Genomic DNA, 20,823 nt, shown 5'->3' on the forward strand with positions numbered 1-20,823 from the left:
TTCACACACTTGGATACGCTCTTGTTTATCATTCAAAGCTTCATGTGTTTCATATCAGCTTCTCAGCAAACTGGTCACCCAGCAATAATGCAAATATCTGTCATACACACATATGCTACAAGCAACCTTTAACACGAAAAAAATGAATGTTACCTCATTCTCCCCTGTAGAGGAGGGAGCATGTAATCGTTTTCTGTTTCTTTTCTGTCTGCCTGTTTGTTAATAGGCTTAGGTTGGCTAAGTGTTTGAATTTGACCTTTATTATTACCACCCAAGGTCAATGTTCACCTAAAACACAAAACAAAAAGACCCTCAAAAAACCAAATAAAGTGCAAGTCACAGTCCAAGTTTAATCTACATTGTGTAAAGCAAAAGAAACATACTGACAGACTTATATATATCATATATATGGAAAGATATGGAGAGCGATGTGCAACACACTTAAAAAAAAACGTGCCTTTTTGACATCATAATGATTCCATAACATTTTGCAAAATCTCAAATGCAGAAATATATCTAATAATCGTAAGTACACCTCATAGAGGCTGAATAATCAGTCACACGATCATACATTTCTGTCTGGTGTTGTAATTAAATCATGTCACGAATCTCAAAGAGAAACACAAACAGCAAAATTATGAGAAGGGTCCCAAAAAATGGTACTTTGAGAAGATACCATGTCAGAAGTAACGAGATGAAAACAATTATCCACAAGTCACAATCATTTCTTATCCACTCTAATAAATTGAATATTTTTTCTATTACCCATTCTACCCATTTTACCCATTCTGGTACGCTATCATCACCTAAGGATCTTCTAACTGTTAATTCCACATTTGCTGCTGGCCTTCCAGCTCTTCCTGTGTCTGGAGCGTCTGCAGAGATGCTGTTGTTAGCCTTATTGTGGGTGTCTCCTTGTGGTAACATCTTGCTGGTGTAGCGCCAATCTTTGTTTTCTGCAACTATCTGATCTACTGTGTTGAGCAGCTCTGTAACCTGGGACTGGTTGCTGATCTTGTCACCCTGTCCGTTGTATTTATTAATGATGTGGTATCGGCTCTTGCATTTCCTCATTAGATCACTCAGATATTCATTCTGATCTATGAACTCTTTGATCTTCATTTCATCTGAGTCTGGTCCATCCTGAATAAAGACAACTGCAGCATATTTGAAAACCTCCTCTGAGAAATACTGGCTTATTTTCTCAATAACAGCCTTCTGTTGGTGCTGCTCTGTGGATTTCTCCACTTTGAGCACAATGAGAAAAGCATGAGGCCCCGGAGTGCACTCAGTGATACACCTCAATATTTCAGGCTTCAGCTCCTCCTCTGATCTACCTGGGTCTGAGAAATCAGGAGTGTTGATCAAGGTAATCTTTCTTCCATGGAGAGATTTGGACTTAGTTTTGCATTCAGTGTTGTTAACTATAAATGTATCTTCTCCAAACATGTTGTTTTCTAGGCTCCTTTTCCCAGCTTCACTGTCTCCCAGCAGGACAATCCTGTACATTTTTTCCACTGAAAGGAAGTGAAGACAATAAATAAATAGCAACATTTGGTTCTATTATTGGAGGGAAAAGAAAACAGGAAGGATGAACGTTACAAGTCAGAAACTTGACACTCCTGGACTACTCTGAGTTATTCCTCTGTTGTAACAGAGCAAGCTTGGTTACTTAAGGAATACAACTGAGTCACACTCTTCTCAAAGATGTTGTTACCTTCGAGGTACTTTTGAGCCTGAGCTGTTTTTCCTTTTTTGGATGGAACTAAAAAAGCAAAATGAGCAAGAATAACATTATTCAGTTTATTCAGGACTGTTTATTCATATTGTCACATCAGTTAATTTACTACATTACATAGAGAGGAAATAGTTAATCATACATTCCATAGATTGCATTGCTTAATGATACACACAGAAACACAAATACAAATACACACAAAGAGAGAAAAGACAAACTCAAAGCTCGAGTCTGTGTGAGCATGCAAAAAACAAACATTCGAGTAATAATCTGTTTTTATGATGATTCTCGAGTTTGGCTTTTTATTTTGGATCGGTCTGCATTTACTCAGATCAAACAGGTGATGTCACCTGGTTAACAGAATAATTCAGTGATTCAAGCTTCACAAATACCCAAAGTGATTTGTCATTTCTTTAAACAGGCTGTGTGGGCCCATCGAAACCAATAACATTTTATCTAAAATATGTAGATGTTATATCTGCAGACGTTTAGCATTAAAAGGACTCACCGGGCATGTTGGTTGAAGTGAATCAGCAAAGAGCAGAGCTTGATAACTCTTGTGTGTCTTGTTGCTTTTGACCTACCCTTCTCCAGGTTAGTTTCACCTGCTGTAAGAAATATTTGGGGGTGTGGATAACTGGAGATTTCCCTTTACAAGGAAACACAATGTAAGCAACATTTTGTTTCCTCTTTGCATTTATAAAGTCTTAAAACAAATAACTTCAATGTCACTCATTCTGTTTCCTTGTTGAGATCTAAGTTTTTCTTTCAGTCTTTTTAGTAGCCAATCTTCCAGTCCTGGTATTCTTCCAGGGCTTCAAATAAGAAAAAATGCACTGAAATTATGGTTGTTTCTCTTTATAAACATGAAGTAAGGATTTTGAATAAAATGCAAACGAAATAAATAAGATCAAATGTTTATTTATTGAAATAGATGACCATTAAGAAAAATACGACGGTGTGTATTAAAGTAAAACCAAGTAAATTTCGTTTGACCTGATAATAATATTTTTTTTGAAAATCTACATGTAATATAATGACTGAAATTCCTGATTTTGCCATGAATGGTTTTTGCACAGTGCTGTTGAAGTCCTGCCAGAGCATTTGAGTCCAGCTGAGGCTTCGACTTTGACAGCGCTATGAGAGCACCTTGATTTTTTTTCTTTTCTAGCTATTCATTTTTTCTTCATTTTCCTGTTGCATGACTCAATTTCTATCACATTTTAACTGTTGGACAGATGGCATCACAAACTTTACTCTTGAGTGCTTTGACATACAGAGGTGTTTACTGTCAACTCAATAACTGCAAAGTTTCCATTTCTTGTGTTTGTAAGAGAAGCCCAACTCATCACCGGTCCACCACTGTGTGGTGCTGTGACGTGTTTATGCTGATATGCTGGGTTTGGATTTCATCAAACGTTGCACGGCTAACACCTCCACCTCAGTCTCTTCTGTCCTTCTATCCAAATTATTCCAGAAGTGTTGTGTTTTTTTTTCAGCTCCCATGTTTTTTTAGAAAACAAACAAGCCATACCTGTTCAGTCTTTTTTTGTAATTGAACTCATGAATGGTAAATGATGCATGTGGAGTCTATGATTATTAGCTTTTGTTTTATTTTTTTATATTTGATTTTCACTTGTGAATAGTAAGCCTTTCGTCATTGATGTTGTGCTGACACATTCATGAATTTCACAGATCAACAAACTCTAAAACCATAAGCATCTTTTTCATTCTTTGTTTTTCTTCCTCCTTCCTTGTTTTCAGTACTTCCTCTACCCAGAACTGGTTTGTCCTGAATGCTCCAAGAGAGGATGCTTTCACTTTTTGAATACAAAGCAAAAACAAACAAGGAGGAACTGAAGTAAACTGAAGGTGGCTGTGATGGCAAATTATTATGTTAAAATTATTTGAGTTTGTTTATTTAATTTTGAGTGTCTTAAAATAAGTTACTGTTTCTACCCTTTCACATAGAAAGAAGGATAAACTGCCCCAACTATTAGACCCAAAATTGGCACTGCGCATGATTTTTAATGGCCTCACATAGTCTTTACTGTATGTTTCCTGCAGCCAATACCCTTTTTTTTACAGTGCAAATGTGTCAAACCACGCCATGTGTAAATGCTCCCTGATTGGTGTGATTGTGCCATGCTACACTTTGCTCGACCAGGAAATTATTGTCTTTCATTGCTCAGCAGTGCTGTTGTTGTATTGTGTGTGATAAGACCTTTTGTATAGAAAAATCACTGTAATTACTAAACAGTTTATCCAAAATTACTTGAATTAAAGTTGGATTTCTGCACTTCAATTGCAAATAATTTAAAATGTACTACGTGGGAATACAAAACAAAATTAAGAAAAGAAAAAAATCCTAACTGTAACTCATATGGAAGCAGTAAGGATATAGTTTTCTGCATTTTAACTAAGTTTTTATTAAATAAATAATTACTCATATGAAAGGGCATAGAGAGAGAGAGAGAGAGCTGCGCAACATACTTTGTTTCAAAACGATGCCCTGTGACATCACAATGACGCCATAACGCTTCGCAAAATCTCACACTGCATGAATATAACTTAAAATCTGAAGCTTTTACAGCTCATAGAGGCCAAAGATTTCAGCTAGTTGTGCCCCAGTCATATGTATAAAGATTATAATACACACCATTTTAGTATGTAATGCTTTAAGGTCATCGTTCAAAGGTCAGACATCAGCATGTTGTACTAAAAACATTATAGTTTTAGTGAGTTCTGACTCTACCTGTTTGTTTCTGTATTTGACAGAGTAAAAGTGAACTTTACAAGCTGACAAAAACATAATAAATATATAAAAATCAGTGGTTTGGGGCATGCTTTGCTGCCCACCAGCAGGCTTGATGGGATATATTCGTGTCAGAGACAGACTTTTTACATTACACTATTTCTGAAAATGTATATATAATGCACCAAGATTTTTAGAGTTTGATGTCATTATAGAGACACCAGATAAGGCTTTTGGGGGCGTGGTTTCAGCCTTAGGTGTGATTAAAGGAAGCAACTAAAACACAGTTAATTATTTGCTTTATTGCTTATTTATACATAAAAGAGAAACCTTGCACAAGGTTGATACACTATACCCAAAGACGTACAGAATAAAGACAAAATATATGTTAAGATGTATTTACTAATTCCATATTATTACATTTCTTTAGAGCATTACATAAAAGCAGTTATAATTCTTTGGTGGAACAGAGAATATGGTAAGACAGAAAGCATAAACTGAGTTCACACTAATTTCTGATTGGATTATGTATTTGTTTTTATAATCTAAAGCAGGGGTGTCAAACTCAAATACTCAGTGGGCCAAAATTCAAAACTGGAACAAAGTTGCGGGCTAACGTTAATATTTATTGAAATATATTTATTCCTCCAGATATGAGAATGAATCTTTTTTTTATGGACTCAAACACGTTTTGCTGAAAAACTGAATATGGAACAAGCAAAGCTTAATACTAAACAATATATATATTAGCTGTATAATACCAGTAGGCCATCTCTGATAGTAATTTGGTATGGCTTCGCGGGCCAAATGTAAGTAGGCTGCGGGCCAAATTTGGCCCGCGGGCCAGAGTTTGACACCTATGATCTAAAGGTAGACACAAGTACAGTAACCCATAGTAAACTGAATCAACTACAAGACATGTATACATGTTTGGAAAATAATTTCTGTTGGAAATATGATATTACAACAAAAAGATAGACAAAGAGAAAAAATGTTTTTTTCTTCATGGAGTAGAATATCTCTTTTTAAGAAAACAAAAACAAAAGAAACAATGACTTAAACAATATTTGTGACCATATCATGCATCCTGTATCTTTTAAAACATGTATGATGTTGGTCTTTAAATTAAACCAGTCACACAATCATACAGTTCTGTCTAGTGTTGTAATTAGATCATGTCATGAATCTTAAAAAAAACCACAAACAGCAAAATTACCAGAAGTGTCCCAAAAAATGGTACTTTGAGAAGATACCATGTCAGAAGTAACGAGATGAAAACAATTATCCACAAGTCACAATCATTTCTTATCCACTCTAATAAATTGAATATTTTTTCTATTACCCATTCTACCCATTCTGGTACGTTACCATCACCTAAGGCTCTTCTAAGTGTTTCTACCACATTTGCTGCTGGCCCTCCAGCTCTTGCATCTGTTGTTCCTGCTGCGTGTGGTGTAGAGTCTAAAGCTGAAGCCACTAATGTTATCGCTCTTGCTATGACTGATACAATAAATACAGCTCCCTCCTTTAATAATGGTGCTCCTACTGCTACAACTACACCAAACAGAAAACGAACAAAGCACTCCAGTCCTCCTGCTTTTTGAACAACATTGCCGTCTTCTCTTTCTCCTTGGAGAAGTGGATCTTCTTTTGTCTTCCCTCCTTCTTCTCCTGTTTTCTTTGTTGTTTTTCCATCTACCTTGCTTGTCATTTCTGTCAGGGAACCTTTGTTTTTCACTTCTGATTTAGCTTCTTTCTGTCCAATTAATTCCTCTGCTCCGTTTGTTGTTCCTGGGGTTAAAACTACAACAGCTGGTCCAGAGAAAGCCTTTGCCACTGATTTTGCTGCACAGCCTGTCAATTTGATCATCTTATTCTTAGAGACACTGTTGTTAGCCTTATTGTGGGTGTCTCCTTGTGGCAACATCTTGCTGGTGTAGCACCGATCTTTGTTTTCTGCAACTATCTGATCTACTGTGTTGAGCAGCTCTGTAACCTGGGACTGGCAGATGTCACCCTGTCGGCTGTATTTATTAATGATGTGGTATCGGCTCTTGCATTTCCTCATTAGATCATTCAGATATTTATTCTGATCTATAAAGTCTTTCATCTTCATTTCATCTGAGTCTGGTCCATCCTGAATAAAGACAACTGCAGCATATTTGAAAACTTCCTCTGAGAAATACTGACGTATTTTCTCAATAACAGCCTTCTGTTGCTGCTGCTCTGTGGATTTCTCCACTTTGAGCACAATGAGAAAAGCATGAGGCCCTGGAGTGCACTCAGTGATACACCTCAATATTTCAGGCTTCAGCTCCTCCTCTGATCTACCTGGGCCAGAGAAATCAGGAGTGTTGATCAGGGTAATTCTTCTTCCATGAGCTGATTTGGACTCAGTTTGGCACTCAGTGTTGTCAACTTTGAACACATCTTCTCCCAACACGCTGTTTGCTAGGCTGCTTTTCCCAGATTTACTGCCTCCCAGCAGGACAATCCTGTACATTTTTTCCACTGAAAATGAAGACAGAACATTAATAACCTATGTGTGCTCTTATTAGAGGGAAAAGAAAGCAGGAAGGAAAACCATTGAAAATTTTAATATGCTCCGCAGGTTACCTCTGTGCTATTCCATATAAGAAAAGCATGAGACTAGGAGAGCACTCTGTAACAGGGCAAGCTTGGTTTACTTGAGGAATGCAACTAAGTCACACTCATGTCTCCTCAAAGATGTTGTTACCTTTGATGTACTTTTGAACCCCAGCTGTTTTTCCTTCCATGACAATCATAGTTGGTGGAACTAAAAAAGCAAAATGAGTTAGAATAACAAATAGAAATTATTGTCTTTGCTTAGGACTGTTTATTTACGTCGTCACATAAATGATTACTGATGTTAACTCAGCTAGTTTGCTACAGTACACAGAGAGGAAATAGTTAATGGCTTGCATAGATTATATTGCCTAATGACACACACACACACACAAGTTGTGTTTATTTATTTATTTTGAATACCTGTGTCTTCTGCTTGTGCTGTGACTCGTTTTGGTCCCATGTTTTCCTGCAAAACTGTAATAGTTGGCCCAAAGAAAGCCTCTGTCAAAGGCTCAAATCCAGGGCCTGTTAAGTTGATCCATACATCCTTAGACTGCCTCACTGACCCTTACAGAAGAGAATAATGGCAATTATAATATAATAATATATAATTAATTAGTACAACAATAACAACAATGCACACAAACACACACTGTTGCATTTCTTACTCTGTTTCTATTCTGACCAGTACACTTATTATCGATTATTACTCTATGTGAAAAGTCCAACTGAGATTTAAATTTAATTCCCAAAACAGACCTTACTACATTACTCATATCAAATAATTAATGCAATCTGGTGATAAGATTAATAAAATAATAATTTGTCCTTTCTCAATACAAGCATCCAGCTTGGCTTGCTGCAACTTACAGGTTTATAGATAATAATCTTAAAACTTCATCCAATTGTCTTTTTCAGTTATTTAAAATTTAATTTTTAAAATGCAGATATCATTATGTCTTTAGGGTTATAGGATTAACTTACCAAGCATTTTTGCAGTGAATGAGCAAGAAGCGGCGATGTTGTGTGTCTTGTTGCGTTTAAACCCAGTGAAGATTTCCAGGTTAGTTTCACTTGCTATTAGAAATATGTTCATATTGGAGGTGGGGATAGCTGGGGGTTTCCCTTTATGAGGAAACAAATTGTTGCATGCATTTTGTTTCCTTTTTACACAGAACATATTAAAACAAATACATTAATTGTAACCCAGTCGGGTTTTTTTGCTCAGATTGAAGTTTTACTTTTTGTGACTTGAACTCAAACAATCTTTTGGTGCTGGTCATTTTCCAGAGGTGTAATTATTTTAACTTGCTTTGAAAAAGTAAAGGCTTTTAAATTTCAGTGAGTGAAAGCCAACATATAATTGAAGGCTACATTTTAAAAAATGTGGATATCAATACTTGAATTTGTTTGGAATGTATTATTTTAGAGTGCCAGCTTGTGTTTGTCCTTTACGTTTTGGAGTGATTTAAAATTTGTAAGTACTATTAAAACTGGGTTTATTTGTATGTATTTAGAGCTGCATTTGAATACAGGAGGTGAAATGGCATTTTACCCATTTAGTTATTGATTTGCTGTTGTGCTTGTTGTCCTCTTGCATGGCCCGATTGTAGTCAAGTTGTAGCTGTTGGAGAGATGGCCAATCAATCAAGTCAATGAATCAATAACTGATTGAAGGGCTTTCAGCTTTAATACAAAGGGTTGTACAAAATCTTTCCATGAACTATTTTGCAAAGTTGGTCAAAAGTAAAGACTCTAATCTGATATGCAACTCCCGTCTCTGATCCATTCCCTGAAGTCTATCTGATTTTCTCCTTGTTTTTTAAGTTCTTTTTTGTTCCTCCTTCCTTGTTTTGAGTTCTTCCTCTACCTAGAACATATTTATCGTGTGTGCTCCAAAACAGGATGCTTTCAGTTCTTAAATATAAGACTAAATGCTTAATAAGCCACAGCCAAGCAGCCACTGAAGGTGGCTCTGATGGCAAAGCAGGAAAAACAGCATTTGGTGATTTTCAAGGGTTCTAGGCAGCAGGTAGTCACTGACTGCCTCATCCAATGTTTAAAAACAATATTTAAAAGTATGTCAATTTGTCCATTTGATTTTGAGCATCCTCCATTTTTTGTGTACTATTCATTTAGTTTTCAACTTTTATTTTGAAATGGTAGCTGAGGGGGAGAGGTGCATAAAGAGCAAGTATGGGATACATCTAGGCTTTAAAAAAAACAACAACAAAAAAACAGAAGTTTTTTAGTGAAGAAAGATTGTTCTTAGTTTGGCAAATTCCTTTATATTTGTTGCTATTCCAAAAGATGGCGCCGGTGAGGTCGGCTGCCGTCACGACTGCTCCGACCACCTTTTCTTTGTCTTTGTTTTTTAAGTTAGTTTTCAGCGTCTCTAAATCGGCAAAATCATCACCATTGGGTACATTAGGTATGACAGTGACACTCTTGTTTCTATTGGTATACAATGTACTCACAATTCGAAGTTTTTAACTCTGGATCCGAGCTGGCCAAGTGAGATCTTGAGGGAGAACAAAGGGAAGCGGCGGCCTAGAGGGAAGCGAGCCGGCGTCAGGAACAGGCTGAGAGCTCGTGCACACCGCACACCTCTGCCTAGCATCCTGCTCGCCAACGTCCAGTCACTGGAGAACAAGCTTGATGACCTCAGGGCCAGGGTAAAGTTCCAGAGAGACATTCGGGACTGCAATCTCCTCTGCTTCACCGAGACATGGCTGAACCCAGCGGTGCCGGACTACGCCATCCAGCCAGCCGAGTTCTTCTCGGTTCACCGCATGGACAGGACACAGGACTCGGGGAAGTCAACGGGAGGCGTGTGTTTAATGGTGAACAACAATTGGTGCAACAGTGCGAACGTTGTTCCTCTCACACGCTCCTGCACACCAAATCTGGAACTACTGTCCATCATGTGTCGTCCTTTTTATCTACCTCGGGAATTTACATCGGTCATTGTAAGTGCCGTTTATATTCCACCACAAGCGGACACGGTCACCGCCTTATGCGAGCTGCATGAGGCACTCACACAGCACCAGACACAACACCAGGACGCTGCGCTTATTGTGACGGGGGACTTTAATACCTCAACCTCAAATGCGCAGCGCCGAACTTTTATCAACACATCACCTGCCCCACCAGAGGTGAAAGGACACTGGACCACTGCTACACTACGGTCAAGGACGGCTACAAGGCACAATCTCGCCCTCCGTTTGGCAAATCCGATCACGCCGCCATCTTCCTCATGGCAAAATACAAACGAAGGCCGAAACAGGAAGTTCTGGTTCAGAGGAAGGTCGCGCGCTGGACGGATCAATCGGTGGCCGCGTTACAGGACGCACTCGACGACGCAGACTGGGACATGTTCAGAAACAGCTCCATGTCTCCAAGTCAACGTGTTTACGGAAGCGGTTGTGGGATTCATCGGGAAACTAGCGGATGATACCGTGGAGACAACGAGAAGCTGTGGGTGGATAAAACCATCCGCGACGCTCTGAGATCCCGCACCGCTGCCTACAACACGGGACTCACGACAGGGGGACATGGACCCGTACAAAGCCGCGTCATATAACGTGCGGAAGGCGGTGAATGAGGCGAAGCAGCGCTACGGGAGGAAACTAGAGTCACAACTCCAACAGAGTGATTCTAGGAGCCTATGGCGGGGACTAAGGACAATAACGGACTATAAAGCACCAACAACCGGTATGACGAACGCGGCCGTGACTCTGGCAGATGAGCTGAACACTTTCTATGCTCGCTTCGAGGCTGCAGCTAAGGACTCCAACGATGCTAGTGCTAGCGGCGCTAACGGCTGCAGACAGGAAGATACTGCCAGCACCAGAAACATGCTCGTCATCTCCGAGCATGAAGTAAGGAGAGCCTTCAAGAGAGTGAACACCAGGAAAGCAGCAGGACCAGACGGCATCCCAGGTCGTATCCTCAGAGACTGCGCATACCAGCTAGTTCCTGTGTTCACTGAGATATTCAACATCTCTTTATCTCAGTCGGTCATCCCCACATGTTTCAAAGAGTCCATCATTGTTCCTGTCCCGAAGAAACCCCACCCTGCTTCTCTCAATGACTATCGCCCTGTAGCCCTCACCTCAGTAGTGATGAAGTGCTTTGAACGCCTGCTCAGAGACTTCATCATTTCTTCACTACCAGACACACTGGACCCACTACAGTTCGCTTACCGTCCAATCGTTCCACAGACGATGCCACCTCTCATCTCCTCCACACATCACTTACTCACTTGGACACTAGAAGGGGGAATTATGTTAAAATGCTCTTCATAGACTACAACTCTGCATTTAATACCGTAATTCCCTCCACACTCACCACCAAGCTGGAGCATCTGGGACTCAGCTCATCTATGTGTCAGTGGATCTTCAACTTCCTAACTGGCAGACCACAGGCAGTAAGGATGAGCGGACATGTCTCAGCCTCCACCACTCTCAGTACTGGAGCCCCCCAGGGGTGTGTTCTGAGCCCCCTGCTGTACTCTTTGTACACATATGACTGTGTGGCCACTGCCAGCTCCACCACCATCATTAAGTTTGCTGACGGCACCGTTGTGGTGGGCCTGATCTCTGACAACAATGAGACGGCCTACCTGAAGGAGATTAGGAATCTGGAGAACTGGTGCCAGAGGAACAACCTCCTTCTAAACGTCAGTAAGACAAAGGAGTTGATAGTGGACTTCAACACTAAGCAGGAGAGGAACTACCAGACCCCCGTCATCAACGGATCTGAGTTTGAATGAACCAAAGATTTAAGAGTATTGGAGAAAAAAGTCATACTTTCCATCCGTTCCCAATCAGGTCTATGTTCCCCACCCCAGAATGACATACAACGTATATTACAGGCCCAATAATAAAACTGAAAACAAGGCAACCCCATTCCTCCTGTAATCTTGGCTCTTTGGAGAAATATCTTTTTTATTCTGGGTGTCTTTTTGTTCCAGATAAACTAAGAGGTTAACTGGTCTATTTTCTTAAAAAAAGGTTTTGTGATCAATATTGGGATACATTGAAACGAAAATAAAAATTTGGGTAAAGTGCATCTTTGTGCATTTATGTACATTTTTTGTATTCATGTTCAGACTGCCTGTAGGGGAGAGCGGCCTTTTGTTTCGACACCCTGTTTTTTCCTGTTTATGTGTTGTTAGGTAGGTTATGGTTATAGGTTGTATGCAGAGGCGGAGCCAGACATTGCATACACCCAGGGCTTAGCCCTAAAGGGTAATACGCGTACGCGGGGGGGGGGGGGGGGTTGGAAATGACAAAAAAAACCTGCTGTGAAGTTGAAGATTTATTAGGCTGTGTTATAAGCTTTAAAAAAAACAAAGCTTAATATGAGAAAAAAAATATCACATATGCAGCTTAAAAATAGTTTTTTACTTAAACAGCAAGGCAGAACGAAATTAGGGCTGTTTCAAGATACGGGGACTAAACCCCATTTCAACCAGACCCAGAACTGATCCGGAATGAAAACAGTAGAATAACAGTTCAAAATCAGGACTACTTTAGGACTTAACCAACAAAGAACCAAAATCAAAACTAGATGACAGTAGCACTGAAAATCATCACAGATCTGCACTACTCTGACAACACCTCTTTATTGTGGTAACATGAGATTGTATCTTCGAGGCTTGAGTTTTGCAAACCTATCAATGACATTTTCAGGGTCAACATTATCCAAGTACTCATTTTCAATAGATAATATGGCCAAATCATTCAGCCTCTCTTGTCCCATGGTTCTCCTTAGCCACATGTGGAGACGACGCAAGGCACTAAAAGAGCGCTCACAGCTGCAGCTACTGACAGGAATGGTTAGTGCAATTCTAAAGATGACCTTCAGAGTTGCGAACATGTCCTCGTCAAGCAAGTGGAAGGCAGTTGTGATGTCGCAAATGTCCTCTTTTTCCATTTTTCTTTTCATGAGGTTTTTTGCCACAACAAGTTCTTCAGGCTTTATCGTCACATGGTAGTGTGCCGCAATGGGTTTTAAGGCATCTTCGGAAAGGAATGTTGGGGAGGATGGATTGCATGCCTGAATGCTCTCCATTATTTTCTGTCCTGCCCCAGAAAATCTGTCTGCTAGCTCCTGCAACATTCGGTCCAAACAAGGAAAGAATATCTCGTACCTAAACTCTGCAGAGCTTGTGAGATTTGGTGTTGCACCACACCTGGACTCAAGTACAAATCCTTCAAGTCTTTTCTGTTTGTGTCGTGCCCCCTGATGAATCTGGATGTTGTAGCTTCCACAAATGTCCATGGCCTTCTCAAATATTTCCTCAGCAGCAGCCTCTGTGCGCAGTTTACTTAGTGTATCAGCTACCGACATCTTGTACTCCACAGCTTTGCCCATGTCTAGCCTTTCTCCCTGCAGGTAGCGGTGCAGGCCTTCAGTGATGCCAAGCAGCTGTGAGAACATGATTAACATGTACACAGTCTTGGGTTTTGACAGCTTGGACAAGATCCCTTTAGCAATAGGAGTGTTTGTGGCCTCGAGAGTTGCTAAAACTGCAGAAATGTTGTTGAGAAGGGCTTTGATGGAATTTACTTGGCCGGCCCATCTTGTGTTAGAGAGCTGAACAAGCTCACATGCAAACAGTCCAAGGTCCTTTTGCAGTTCCTTAAACTTTGTGTGGTTTACCAGGGAGGTGTTAAAAAATGTGTAGACATTTTTCAAAAGTCCAAAGAAGTCAGAAGCAGCTGGAATAGCCTTGCATGTATGGCAAAGGACAAGGTTGAGCTCATGTGCATAGCAGTGCACATATACTGCTTCACGGTGTCTCTGTCTGAAACGGGACTGCACACCACCCACAGGACCACTCATGACAGATGCCCCATCATAGGATTGAGCAACACAAAGTAAGTCACTGAGCGTGTGATACTGCAACAGCTCCTCAATAGTGTCTGTAATGCACTGTGCATCAAACCTTTCTAGTTTCCGTAGACCAAGAAAACATTCTTTGACATGGCCTTTACATGATACAAAACGTACACACACTGCAAGCTGTTCCGTGTGCCCATCTCTAGCCTCATCAGCCATAACAGAGTACATCTTAGCTTCCTTCATCTCTTTAACTATATTTCCAGTTATTTCATGTGAAATACTGGTTATCATCTCATTTTGTGAAAAATGAGACAGATAGGTAGCATGTGAGACAGGACTGTAATTTTTCAAAAATGGATCAAATGTTTTCAGCAGCTTCATGCACTCAAGGAAGTTCCCTTGATTATGACTGGTGGATTCCTGCTCATCGTGGCCACGGAATGGTATTCCTTGTTCCATCCATCCATCCATTCGCTTCCGCTTATCCTTTTCAGGGTCGCGGGGGGCGCTGGAGCCTATCCCAGCTGTCATAGGGCGAAAGGCTGGGTACACCCTGGACAGGTCGCCAGTCTGTTGCAGGGCTAACACATAGGGACAGACAACCATTCACACCTAGTGGCAATTTGGATTATCCAATTAACCTATCCCCACAAGCTGCATGTCTTTGGACGGTGGGAGGAAGCCGGAGTACCCGGAGAGAACCCACGCAAACACGGGGAGAACATGCAAACTCCACACAGAAAGACCCCGGCCTGATGGTGGAATTGAACTCAGGACCTTCTTGCTGTGTGGCAACAGTGCTAACCACCGTGCTGCCCTTGTTTTCCAAGGAAACTTGTTACAGCTAAGATCCTGGGGAGATATTGTCGTCTCTCTGAAATCTCTGCTGCGCTTGCTGATCTAAGTTGCTCAACAACGTCACCTTGGTTTTTTGTGGTCTTAAAGCTGTGCCAGCAGATCATAGAAGACGAATGGCTGGAACTCTTTTCGTTCTCCCTAAAGGCATTTAAAGCCCTCTTCCAATTGCAGAACCCTGAATGACTGAGGCCATCTTTTTTTAAAGTATTCTGCTTCCCAAAAATGTGACATGAAAAACAGAAAGCCAAGTTCCTCACAACAGAATACTCCAGCCATGTAAACTGCTCACACCAACTCTTATTGAACGCCCTCTGCTGGCCTCCAAACTGGCTCAGCGGATATTGTGGGAGGACATTTTGTCTTGGACCACTTTCTAGAGTTCCTAAATCATCTCTTGCTGCTCCTTCCAGTAAACCTCCTTCAGTTGTCCTTAACGATTCACCTGCTGCATCAAGTTTGTGCCATATTATTTTTAATTCTACCAAAGTACTCTATTTAGATTCAGAAAAGTTTATATAACTAATTAGCCTTGTTGTGCAAATAAGTTTGCATAACTTAATAAATATAGAATTTGAAAAATAACAAACCTAAAAAGATATACTAGGTACTAGATACGTGTTCTGATGTTTTGGCAAACAACCATTTGACTAACATGTCTGTCTCACCTGGTTCTTGTTCCATTTCTCTTCTGTCCTCATTCTCCTCTCCATCTCCCTCTTTCACCCTCTCTCTCCCTCTTTGTGCTGACAATCAAACCAAACACCAACATCATCAAATATACAGTTGAAACCAGATATTTACATGCTCTTCAGATAAAAACACAAACACTTATTTAAGGTAAAACCTCAAATTAGACTAAATGTTTAATTTATATTTGTTAAATTTAAGAGTAAAGAGAGAAATTGTCTGTATTTCTTAATTGTAAATGGCACCAAATTGTATTCAAAATTGAGCCACACTTATGGAGCTCCACAGTTCTTTTCCTGGTGTTTCGGTTGACATCTCTTGATTTTTCCCATGTCAAAGAAACAGTGTTTTGCCTTATATGCATCCACAGGTGTGCCACCAATTTACTCACATGGACTCTACTAACCTATCAGAAGCTTCTTCAGCTCAGAATGGAATCGTCTGGAGTTTCTTATTAATTAACAATAAACTTAGTGTACATGTACTCCTAAATTTGATGAAAGTGATAATAAATAGACAGATTTCTCTCGCTTTATTCTGACATTTAACTAATTCAAAATATATTTCAATATTTATCTAAAACAAAAGTTTACTCTAAATTGATGTTGTACAGTAAAAATGTTTTATGTTTTCTCCCTAAAGTGTATGTAAATATCTGGTTACAAATGTGAATATCCTGCTGTGTACTGAAATCCCTCTTGTTTTGCATAGAAATATACTGAACAACATACAAAGCATAATATATAAAATAACATTTACCTGAGTTTTTTCTTTGAAAGAAGCCTCTAATGTCCATTCTTATATTTCAGTACATAACTGAAACCGATTTAGTCGGGGAGGGTAAGAACTGAAAATATGAAATAAACACACGTAAGCTAAGACTCTCTAAAAAAATAGCATTGTTGTTGTTCGGCTTTTCATTTCGCCATTTGTTGATTCACTTGAAGAGCGAGTAACGTAATATTGGTCAAGTGATCAGTTTGATATCAATCTTTCGTGATGCACCGTCATATTTACATTATTTGTACGGTACGAATGATTTGCTTTGGTACCTGGTCAAACTTAAGCTCTCCTTAGTATGGCTGGCTCCGTTTCTCCAACAGCACACTCACAGGCAGCAGCTGCCCCGCCCTCTCGCTCAGTCGCTTAGTGCCTGAGCTCGGATCATACCAATATCAGGGGGGATTCACGCACCGTGTGCACTATGTGCTTCGAATATTGTGTGTACTTTTTGTTTTATACAGTTGTCAGCCAGGCATCTAACTATGAAAAATTTACACTCCAAAAGACCCCGGGCTTCTGACAAAACAACCCACGCTCCGCCCCTGGTTGTATATCAGATTGCAGGATAGCCAAACCAGACAGTTCCTATAGCTCCTCTTCATCCTATACCAGTACTTGGTGAACCTTTTGAACGTGTCATTGTGGACTGTGTTGGTCCATTGCCCAAGACAAAGAATGGTAATCAGTTTTTACTGACTGCAATGTGCACTTCGACTCGTTTTCCAGAAGCTGTCCCACTCAGAAGAATAACTGCACCTTTGGTGATTAAAGTTTTGACAAAGTTTTTCACTACTTTTGGTGCACCGAAAGTAGTCCAGACAGACCAAGGAACTAACTTTCTGTCTAAACTTTTCAAGCACGTCATGCAGACTCTTGGGATTAAGCATGTTGTGTCAAGTGCATACCATCTTGAGTCTCAAGGAGCATTAGATCACTGGCATCAGACACTCAAGGCAACGTTGCAGAAATACTGCTTGGATACTGGAAAAGAGTGGGATGAGGGAGTACCCCTGATGGTGTTTGCCATACGCGAAGCTAAGCAAGAATCCCTTGGGTTTAGCCCAAATGAACTAGTGTTTGGTGATTCTGTTCGGGGACCTTTGAAGTTGTTGAAAGAACAGTTCTTGTCAACAGACCATGTGATGAAAACTAATGTTCTGGATTATGTTTCACAATTCAGAGAGCGCCTCCCTAAGTCCAGGTTGGCAGCTGCAGAAACCCTCTCCTCTGCTCAGGGGAAGATGAAGAGTTGGTATGATAAGAAAGCTGTTCCTCGATCTTTCAATCCAGGTGACAAGGTTTTGGTTTTTCTACCAACTGCTAGCTCTGCACTATCTGCCCGTTTCTGTGGACCATACCAGGTGGATAAGAAAGTAAATGACACTGACTATGTGATTAAAACACCAGACAGGAAGCGTAAAACACGCTTGCGCCATCTCAATATGCTCAAATCTTATCATTCTAGAGCTGATCCTCTCTGTGGTCCCGCAGATAAGTCTGTGCCATCTCCATCAGAGCAAATCTCATCTCCAGAAACTCTCTGTCATGTGACAGCTGTGTGCAGGCAGGAAAAGGACCCAAAGTGCAGACTCCGGAGACAGACGTGAACTCAAAAAATAGCTTTAATGCTGAACTCAAAGTAACAAACATTAACGCAGGCAGGAAAACCAAAACACACAGCATACTGTAAGTGAGAGTAGATAAGAGTAGATCACGACACTAGTGATCTGACGTTCTGTATCGAGGCTTCGAAGCTTGTGTCGAGTAATGGAGGGGGCGTTTCCGTGATGCACGTATCGAGGCTTGCTTCATTTATGGGACGAGCTGAAAATGATGACGTCCGAAGCCTCGCTTCCCGGCTGTACCACGTGACTGGTTCATGAAGTGGTTCGAACTTTGCCGCAAGATATGACAGCGATATAAACCCCTCAGACTTCATTCAAAATGTGGGTGTTTGATGGAGAGTTGTTAGTGAGAGTTTGGAGACAGTTTGGAGGTTTATGAGAGTGAGGAGAGAAAGTCAGGAGAGAATGGAGCCAGCTAAGAAGAGGAGGATGTCCTCCCCTGTGTGGGAACATTTTGATCTTATTCCTCCCAACAAGGTATGTAAATTTCTGCAGAAGATGTATTTTCATAATACTGATGGTACAATAAAACTTATGTTAAGCTGTCTGTACTTTTGTACAAGGTGAAGTGTTTGCTATGTGCCAGGGAGCTGGGATATAACAACAACACCTCATCCATGCTTAGGCACTACAGAGCTTTGCATGAGAATAGGGGGAACACTGATTGTGGAGCAAGACCAGGTGAGCCATCAAATGCCATGATAATATAGCATGCTGTAATGTTACTAAATTATATAATATTATACAATGCAATAAGTGACGTGTGTGATATTTATATTTGTGCTTTGTTGTTGTTGTCTTTCCTCAGGAAAACAATCTCCAATAGATGAAGACCAGGGGCCCGTTCTTCGTACCTCGCTAAGTAGGTTAGCCGGATTAGATTGTTGACGATTTCGCGTGATCCTGGATCAGTCGGTTCCCCGAAGCTCATCCGGGACTTGCTGTCATAGCAACAGAGCCGTAAGCGTAAACCTGCTGGGGAGCAGGTTTACTTTATGTAAACAGGATTAGATCGCGGCCACGCAGGTATGTCCGCTTCATTTATACGAAAGCAACAGCGATATTCCACCACTGTTTCACCATAAATAAATAACATCACTGTAACCAAAGATAATGCAGCACTTGATCCTTTTATTGATTTCACACAGATACATACAGGTCATTTCCTAAAAAAGGGAAATGTACTATTAACATTCTATTACATGTATGTGATTATTACAGATGTAATTCATATTTCAGAGTAGTAATTGCAAATCACTTCGTGTAATCAAGATGAGAGACCACGGCTATAAAAGCGAAGGTGGATTTGGGAAGTCTGTCGCAGCCATGTCCTGTCCGTATACGCGAGCCACCCATTGCGGAAGGTGCAAGATTGATAAGGAGAGTCCTCAGAATTCAGCGTATATTGCGGGACAGACAGGATCCTTTAGCTCAGCGCGACAGTGTGCTCATTGAGAGATATCGATATTCCCGTGAGGATATTATTCACTTAACCAACTTGTTGACGAGGGGGTGCAGGACCACCACCTGTCTTTTTTTTGCTCTGCCCTTTTCTTGGTTGCTGTTATGAACAAACAAACAGATTATTCCAGGGTCTCTTTCCAAGAGACGACAAGCAATATAAGTGATAAATATTACCATTCTGTAGAATATTCTTATATTCCACTTTTACTTGTTCCCATGTTCTAGTGGGTCCTGTTGTGGCTCTAATGTGAAAGGGGATATAATATAACAATATAATATAATGTAATATAATATTGGATAATATAGTGTAATATAATAAATCTATGAATAAATAATAAAGTGACTGAATAGTGGTATTGTCATGCGCTTTGGGTGCCTTGAAAAGCGCTATATAAACCCACTCGATTATTATTGTTATTATTGAATTACTTACGAGTTTAATTTGTCAGCAACTTCCTGCCAGCCCTCTCTCCTTGCTTTTGCAGCCTTTGCAGTGTTCCCTTGCGTTTTAATTAAACTCTGAAACTCCTGAAATCCCTCAATCAAGAGTTCTTGCTCTGCTGCCGGAAAATACCGAGCGCACCCCTTCGACATTTTCGCCGACCAATCAGCGGGTTGCCGATCAATGTTTCTACTATCGATGCGTAGCCCCTTTTACGACACCCAGTGATGTCACATTCCTGCGTCCAGCTGTAGTAATCGTCAACAGCAGGTGTGTTCGGGGAACCGGATTAGCGAGCTCACGGTTAGCGCGATGATTTGATCTTGGATGTGTCATTTGATCTTGGATGTAGTAAGCGACGTACGAAGAACGGGCCCCTGGTCAGCATGGTGATTGAGGACTCCCAGCCATTTAGCATTGTGGAGGACAAAGGATTTAAAAGATTTGTTAAATCATTAAATCCTAGCTATGTTCTCCCCACTAAAAAGGTCATACAAGTAGTGAAAATTTAGTTTTTACAGAATAAAATGTGAACAGGCAGGACTGAGGCTCAAAGCCTCAGTGTGTAGCTGTCCATACCTCAACGTTACAAAAGCACAACCACTGTCCACACCCCAGCCACACCTCACCTCACAGTAAATGATCATTTCCATTTTAAGCATTTCCAAATAATCATTTTCCATACTGCCAGTAAAAATATACACAGTATACTGCCATCACTACAATATATATGCTTTACACACTCCTTTTGTTGTTGACATTTACAGGCTGTGTGCAAAAGGCCACACTCTTCAAATTCATGCCAACTAATATTTTTACATCCAGTAGATGTCCTACTAGAGCAAATGAAGCTTTGCGCTGGGGTGAACCAATTGGATGAAATGCTTCATGAAGCTTCATCTGCCCATCACTACACAACACCAACAAACTGAAACACAGGGCTTAAATACATAGAGGAGCAATCAGGGAATGGGCAACAGGAGGAAGACACAGCTGGGGCAAATCAGGCCTAACGAGACAAAGGAAGCAA

The 20,823-nt window shown here is 40.5% G+C and overlaps 3 protein-coding genes across 3 annotated transcripts in view; all 3 read right to left on the bottom strand.

Moving 5' to 3' along the window:
- Positions 1 to 264: 264 nt before the first annotated feature.
- Positions 265 to 1,512, bottom strand: LOC146714429 (uncharacterized). Its single transcript, XM_085439939.1, has 2 exons — positions 784 to 1,512; positions 265 to 288 (listed from the first exon to the last, which is right to left on the bottom strand). The coding sequence occupies exons 1-2, from the start codon at positions 1,507 to 1,509 to the stop codon at positions 265 to 267; spliced, it is 750 nt and encodes a 249-aa protein (XP_085296065.1). The 5' UTR covers positions 1,510 to 1,512.
- Positions 1,513 to 1,637: 125 nt separating this feature from the next.
- On the bottom strand, positions 1,638 to 7,582 carry LOC146714430 (uncharacterized). The gene is made up of 4 exons (XM_085439947.1): positions 7,503 to 7,582; positions 7,231 to 7,290; positions 5,862 to 7,004; positions 1,638 to 1,765 (listed from the first exon to the last, which is right to left on the bottom strand). The coding sequence occupies exons 1-4, from the start codon at positions 7,540 to 7,542 to the stop codon at positions 1,638 to 1,640; spliced, it is 1,371 nt and encodes a 456-aa protein (XP_085296073.1). The 5' UTR covers positions 7,543 to 7,582.
- A 5,128-nt stretch (positions 7,583 to 12,710) lies between these two features.
- Positions 12,711 to 20,823, bottom strand: part of LOC146714431 (uncharacterized) — a 33,337-nt gene continuing 25,224 nt past the window's right edge. The window contains exon 3 of the mRNA XM_085439959.1: positions 12,711 to 13,517. Coding sequence (XP_085296085.1) covers positions 12,711 to 13,517 — 807 coding nt within the window. The remainder of the gene's footprint in view (positions 13,518 to 20,823) is intronic.

This window comes from Copadichromis virginalis, linkage group LG3 (genome assembly GCF_057382275.1).
Source record: "Copadichromis virginalis isolate Kocher_CV1m ecotype Utaka linkage group LG3, C_Virginalis_male_GT1.1, whole genome shotgun sequence".
Classification (NCBI taxonomy): Eukaryota; Metazoa; Chordata; class Actinopteri; order Cichliformes; family Cichlidae; genus Copadichromis; species Copadichromis virginalis.